The following is a 7,629-nucleotide window of genomic DNA, read 5'->3' on the forward strand; positions in this document are numbered from 1 at the left end:
TAGTTTACATTTAGACACAATTCTGTAATTAATATTTCAGTGTGTCTGTTCATTTTTACTACAGGTTTAAAGTAGTATATATTTAGACACATTTCTGTAATAAATATTGCTGTGTCTGTTCATTTTTACTACAGGTTTAAAGTAGTATATATATTTAGACACATTTTTGTGATTAATATTTCAGTGTGTCTGTTCATTTTTACTACAGGTTTAAAGTAGTATATATTTAGACACATTTCTGTAATTAATATTTCAGGGTGTCTGTTCATTTTTACTACAGGTTTAAAGTAGTTTATATTTAGACACTCTTCTGCAATTGATATCATGTTAATGTGTGTGTGTGTTCAGTTTTACTGGATGTTTAGTGTGGGTTTTGAAAAGTCAGCGCGATTAGAATCATTTCATATCAGTGTAATAACAGTAAAAGTAAGAAATACATTTATTAGTCTGCACTAACAGTACAATTAAAATTTACTTCAGACGCTAACTTTCAATTTTAATACTTAGCACACTTACCTCATGCACTAACACTAAGCCATACCACATATTTTATACATTAAGTAACGAATTTATACTTACTACGATCAATAATCGCAAACTTACTCCAAGAAATTCGTAAAATAAATGTGTCGATCATACGCGAATGGTGGCTTCCTTTTCATCACCTCACGAACGAACGTCCTCTGCAAATAACCTTTTTTTTTTAGAAAAATATTATTCAAAATCATACACATAATTATGTCACTGACTGAATTAATTTTCCTGTGTATATTACAGTATTACAGTACTACTCCAGTTAAGCAGTTATCAGTCTTGGAAATTTTGAACGGACTTGTTAAATTTAAATTGAGTTATCACTTCAGATGATTTTCGCAAAATTTTACTTGAAAAACTCTGAACGTGTTATTTTTCCACCGTAAAACCCTTACAAGTAAAAAACGTTGGTAATAAAAATCACTTAATGGTTTAATCGTTTGAATAGTTGGTAGCAAATTGAAGAACTTCAAACAACCAACGTTAGACACCACACATAGTTATTTTTATGAAAACTCATATTAATTGGATCAAGAACAGTTGTAAAATAATATTTATACTATAATCTTTACTGAGGTGTAATTAGGATTTTTTTATAATAAAAGGTGCAGATTCTTATTGAAAGAAGAATACAGTTCTATTAAATGATATAACATGGTGTTTTTTTTGGTTTTTTTGCATATGGTTCTTTAAGAATTAGATATGTTCACCCATTGAGCACGTCACCTGCCTAAAAATAAATGTACAGGGAATGGGAAAGCATACTGTACTTCTACTACGTAATTAAAATCTGAGACTAGTATAATCTAACAGCGCCCCCTGTAACTTAAAGCATGGATATAACTGTGATTAAATATTAGCATCCGGAACGTTAATGGGTCGATACTAAAATCTGAGACTAGTATAATCTAACAGCGCCCCCTGTAACTTAAAGCATCGATATAACTGTGATTAAATATTAGCATCCGGAACGTTAAATGGGTCGATACTAAAATCTGAGACTAGTATAATCTAACAGCGCCCCCTGTAACTTAAAGCATCGATATAACTGTGATTAAATATTAGCATCCGGAACGTTAAGTGGGTCGATACTTTATCTAGATTTATAAAATCCGCGACTATTTCTCGGTGGATCAGCAGTAAGCTTACGGATTTACCAACGCTAAAATATGAGGTTCGATTCCTATGGTAAACAGAGCCGAGATATCCTATTCTATAGTTTTGCACTAAAAAGAACCAAAACAAAAAATATATATCTTGGTTGTTCAAAACAACGTCACAAGGTTTATTTTGATCTTGTAATAATTACTAATGTTGATATTCATGTCCGTCAGTATAAAAAAAATCTGCGAATTATTTTAAAGTTAACTATGTATGTATTTATGATGGGCTGTGCGTTGCCATTGTGTTCCGCAGTAGTTCGCCTTCATCAAACCTGTCACAAAATTCCTGTGACACATTACAATACTGTTAACCAACGAAATGATTCTCGTGTGTAAATTGTAAATTTAGAAGCAGAATTTGGTAATATATTTGGAACATTGGATTTGTACTCCCTGCTCACGTTTTAATAAAAAATAAAATATTTTGAGTTTGCACTTAAGAGGTATATAACGTTCAGATGCTGAATGAAAGTGTATTAACAAACCAGTAGCAAGATCATGGACACTGTTAGTGGTAGGGAAAAACGCTATCGCCTCGGGAATCACAACAGGTATATTCAAGAAACAGTTTAAAACTGTTATTGTTGGTTATTAAGTACAAGGCTGCACAAAGAGCTATCTGTGCTCTGCCCACCACGAGTATCAAAACCCGGTCTTTGGCAGTATAAATCCGCAGACAATACCGCTGTGCCACTGGGGGCGTTTAAAACTGAATTTAAAACGAGGCAGAGGTAAACAGTCTCACTCTGAACAAGTGGTCAGTTTTATTTAATGATATGTTGTTTTACTTATTATAATAATCGATCTTACAATTTTGTATATTATCAGGCATATAAAACAACAATGCAAATTATTGGGTTTAAAATAATAAGTTTTTGATACACAAACACAGAAATGATGATGATGATTTTTGTTAGCACAAAGGTATAATAAGCTATCTGTGCTCTGGCCACCGCGTGGGAAATTAAACTTCGGATTTTTTTTAGTATCGTAAGTCTACAAAATTACCGCTGGCTGACCCACCAGGAGCCAGAATACATGAAAATGTTTTTACAAAAGATTTGAACAAAACCGTCAGGAAGTGATAGATATATAAACACAATTAATTTGCATTGCAAAATAATATCAAAGTACAAACTTTAAAGCAGTGATTCTGAACGTGGGGCGCAATTTGAAAATGCTACAATAAGAAAAATTAAACTCCTATTTTTTTGTTAAATTTCTAAATGTTTACATTATATTATTATACTTTTTCAACACCAGATTTGTTTTTATATTAAGGGGGCATCAATTTTTTGAGGTGTCGAGGTGGGGCATAGAGCAAAAAACGCTAAGAACCACTGCTTTAAAGGATGACTTTAACGTGAACTATGATTGCAATTTGTATCATTCCTTTTTTGTTTCAATAAAGTATAACACTGAGACACCACCAATTTTAATAAAATTATAAAGAATACCCAAATAGCTATTATTAAGTATATCTGAACGTACTTCACATAGCAGAAAGAGATGAAAAGTTCCATTTTTTACTATTCAAACCAGTTTCTGATATGTATATATAAATGTTTCTCCAAAGCAATTAAAACTGCGATATTCCAGGTTGGTTACTTTCAGATCAAAGTCACATTGGACTATCTGCTGCGTCGACCGCGGGGGATCGAACCCCGTATTTTAGCGTTGTAAGTCCGTAAACTTATCGCTGTCCCTTCGGGGAACACGATGTTTCAGGTCATTTTCAGACAACGCACGATTGATAACAAACCTTATGTTTGTACTCAGGATTAGCGACCATTAAAATAGTTACCAAATCGGACCATAACTAACCGTATACATTTTATTAAATAAATATAACATTTCAAACATTAAATTATAATTATATAAATTTATAAACAGATTTATTTATAGTGAAATGCCCGAAGATGGCTCGCTCTTGTCAGCCGCAGTTTTTATTGCTTTCCACTGTAAAGCTGCTCACGATATCAAATAAAATGTTGTTAAAATAACGTATGTAAGTAACGTAGTTATATAGCTTCATATCAACACATTGATATGCCAATAGATTTTGCATTTTATATACCAGCTTGTTGATAAAGCTTTAGGAAATAATTGTTTGTTTATAAAGAATGTTATCTACTCCCTTTTCACCATATTGTAAAATGTACAAATACCTGTTCATTCATGCTAAGTTGCCGCTTATTGAAGATTGAGGATCTGCGGTGTTTGAAATCGTTAAGTTGAGATAACAGTGTGATCAGCAAAGTGAAAGTCTCACTACCAGACTTTGGGACACGGTTATACATCAATATACGATGATCCACCTTTTTAATACCTGAAAAAAATAATTAAAGATCAAAACACAATACTTTCACACAAACATCCCCTAATGCGCACTGTTACGTATTAGTTTGTTTGTTTGTTTTTGAATTTCGCGCAAAGCTACACGAGGGCTATCTGCGCTAGCCGTCCCTAATTTAGCAGTGTAAGACTAGAGGGAAGGCAACTAGTCATCACCACCCACCGCCAACTCTTGGGCTACTCTTTTACCAACGAATAGTGGGATTGACCGTCACATTATAACGCCCCCACGGCTGAAAGCGCGAGCATGTTTGGTGGGACGGGGATTCGAACCCGCGACCCTCAGATTGCGAGTCGAGCGCCTTATCCACCTGGCCATGCCGGGCGTTACATATTAGAATTTCGAATAGTCCGAAGCCGAGTTAACTGATACTTTAAATTTAGTAGTTGAATTGTACTTTGGACTTAGTGTTTAAATATATGCCGATATTTTAGTCAATTTACGATATTTGCCAACAAGACTGATATACACAGTCTTGGTTTTTAACACAAATACGTTTTAATATACACACAACAATACAATTTACAGTAACAATTATTACAATTAGTTCTTACAAACAAAGATTTATAAAAAAAAGTTTCATAAACTTATAAACAATATAAAATCTTCTTTCTAGTTTAGAACTTCCTCGATATCTTATCGATGGTTCACGATGAGCGAGTTAATTTCGAGATACGATTCGCCGGAAAGCTAGCTAGCTTTGTCTCCTTGGCCACACACACGCTGTTTTCCACCGTTGAAGATGTTAATGTTTTCGTAAAAATACTAATGTCCGATGAGAATCCATTGAAGTTAAACGATTTGTAACGTTCGAAATTTATAAATACTTCTGATCAAATATCTTAAGTGGTGGACAGAGCACATATAGCCAGCCCATTGTATTGCTTTGTGCTTAGCAAAAACCGATCTTACTGTTGGTATCCAACCCAAATTTTTCGTGTTGTAAGCCCTCAAAGGCAGCTAACAGGGTTTTATCTTCAATTATGAATTTGTTCAAATATTTAAAAAATTAATATAGTGGATAACATATTCATGATTTTTCAAATCATAAAAAACAAGGCACTCAAATGTTCAGATATTGAACTGGGACGCCGCCTACCGCTTTTTTTAGGAAACATTAGAGAATAGTCATTTACTGTGTACTCTCGTATTTTGTCAAAGTTAACTTGAAGATGTATTAATGTACAAAGGAGTGAAAAGACAAATATTAAGTGTGGTTACGGAATTCTGATGTGTGGAAGTTGTAAGCATGCATATATGGCAATACGAAAATTTACACAAAGCGTTGTACAACAGAAATGAATCAATTACTAGGAACACAACCAATAAGCAAAATCTTTAGATGAAAATTCTAGAATTTGATCAGAATGTTAAGACTTCAAGTTAGGAAGTTAATTGTGGTTACTGGTCTGTAAGGTATTATTTGAAAAAAAAACAGCACGAGTATATTTGTTTTTACATCGAAACATTCAGCAAGTAGTGATATTTTTTGGAAAGAGATAAGAGTAATGGTAGACTCATGCTACACGCGCAGAGAAACAGTCTGACCCGTGTTTCGCAAGTGTTGTCCACAAACATTTCAGTTGAATGAAACTGAAATTTGAGAAAAATGAAATTATCTGTAGAAAGTAAAATTCGTATATCCTGTAACAAATGTAAACTTCGTGTACCCAATGTCTTATTTGATTATGTTGTAATATTTTCGATCGGACGGATTAAAATATTTCAAAAGTACACGGTTTTATAAATATATTATAAACATTTTTCAATACAAGGCCACTTATAGTGTATTAAAATACGAACGATGTACGTAGTTGCTCTCTTTTGTGATAAACTTGTATCTGAAGAAGTCAAATAAAAGGGAGGCGAGAAGTTGGAGTTAGTGATTTTCCATGGTTTGAAAAGTTAGGATAGCACCCACGTGCGATTCGATCCATTTCGGCTACTAGTGTGAGTACTCAACACCATAGTCCTGACATCCATTTCTTTCTCACTGAATTCAGGTTGGGTTTTACGTAACAACCAAATGAAAGTGGAGGGAATATGGCGAGGTTTGAAGTTGACTGTGAACTCTCATCACCACAGTAACTACTTTAGAGAGTACTGTTATGGATCCAGGTCAAGCACAAGATCCGAGGATGCAGGTATTAACCGAGCTGTTACGGGCAGTAGGGATTGTATTCTACAGATTGGTTAGGCGTGAACGCACGTAATGATGCCGACACGGAGTTTGACTAACAGTTAATTTTTGTCTTTTCACCCTCTGCTCCTGAGGAAGTTTTAATGCAAAGAGCTGCTAACCGAGCCTGTTTGTATTACGGCCTTAAGGCTACACTTTTAACTGGGATTTTCCGACTTAACGGGCTTTATTTAACACTGCATTTTCAATCCTTACTTTAACTGCTTAAAATTACTAGCCCTTCTGGCTATGCTATTGTAAACTAACCTGTTGTAAATAATTCTGGAAGTGTTGCAAGTTAAACTGTAGCACCTGCAGTAAGCCATGGAAGGTAAAAGATCTTAGACTGACAGAGTAATTGGAAATCACTAATTTGCTATGATTTATGATGAGAAGTGCTTTTGGAAATCACTAATTTGCTATGATTTATGATGAGAAGTGCTTTTTGGAAATCACTAATTTGCTATGATTTATGATGAGAAGTGCTTTTTGGAAATCACTAATTTGCTATGATTTATGATGAGAAGTGCTTTTGGAAATCACTAATTTGCTATGATTTATGATGAGAAGTGCTTTTGGAAATCACTAATTTGCTATGATTTATGATGAGAAGTGTTTTTGGAAATCACTAATTTGCTATGATTTATGATGAGAAGTGCTTTTGCTACTGAAGTGATGAAAGGAAAACGAGGTATAACTCAATTTGGTAAAACAATCTGCTTCTCAAGAGGCACTTAGAGCAACAAGACATTGTGGTAGATTACGTCAATTTGTACCGATGTACGTCAACTTATCCCAGTTTGGCCTACACAGGTGCCTGAGAAATCTGTCATAAAACCATGACTTATTATATTCTCAAGTGGCACTTAGAGCAACAAGACATTGTGGTAGATTACGTCAAATTGTACCGATGTACGTCAACTTATCCCAGTTTGGCCCACACTGGTGCCTGAGAAATCTAGCAACAAGACATTGTGGTAGATTACGTCAAATTGTACCGATGTACGTCAACTTATCCCAGTTTGGCCTACACTGGTGCCCGAGAAATCTGTCATAAAACCATGACTTATTGATCCAGAGACAGTTGTTGCTTGCAGTAATCAGAGACTTTCTTTTTTTTCCGACTAAGATTATTGTCAAAGGATTAATTTTTTGTATTGTAGCCACAGAAAGTGTGTATATATATATATGTACATTTCAGTAGTGTAATTAGTGTTAAAAATTTATTTTATTTTATGTAGTGCGCATATGTATTTTTATGTTTAAGTTCTGTTGTGTGCACACTGTATATCTATCTATCTATCTATCTATATATATATATATATAGCTACTTTCTGTGAGTGTGATTGTGTTTTACTCTGCTTATGTTAAAGATGTACTGATTTTAAAATTAACTT

At 34.0% G+C, this 7,629-nt stretch overlaps 1 protein-coding gene across 2 annotated transcripts in view; it reads right to left on the reverse strand.

The window, feature by feature from the left end:
• Positions 1-7,629, reverse strand: part of LOC106470294 (heparan sulfate 2-O-sulfotransferase pipe-like) — a 22,330-nt gene that overhangs the window by 13,085 nt on the left and 1,616 nt on the right. For both annotated transcript variants that reach the window (XM_022398902.1, XM_022398901.1), the window contains 2 exons: positions 3,866-4,026; positions 604-683 (listed from right to left, as the gene is read on the reverse strand). In XM_022398902.1, the coding sequence (XP_022254610.1) occupies positions 604-683; positions 3,866-4,026 (241 nt within the window). The remainder of the gene's footprint in view (positions 1-603; positions 684-3,865; positions 4,027-7,629) is intronic.

The sequence above is a fragment of the Limulus polyphemus genome, unplaced genomic scaffold (genome assembly GCF_000517525.1).
Source record: "Limulus polyphemus unplaced genomic scaffold, Limulus_polyphemus-2.1.2 Scaffold3928, whole genome shotgun sequence".
In the NCBI taxonomy this organism is placed as follows: Eukaryota; Metazoa; Arthropoda; class Merostomata; order Xiphosura; family Limulidae; genus Limulus; species Limulus polyphemus.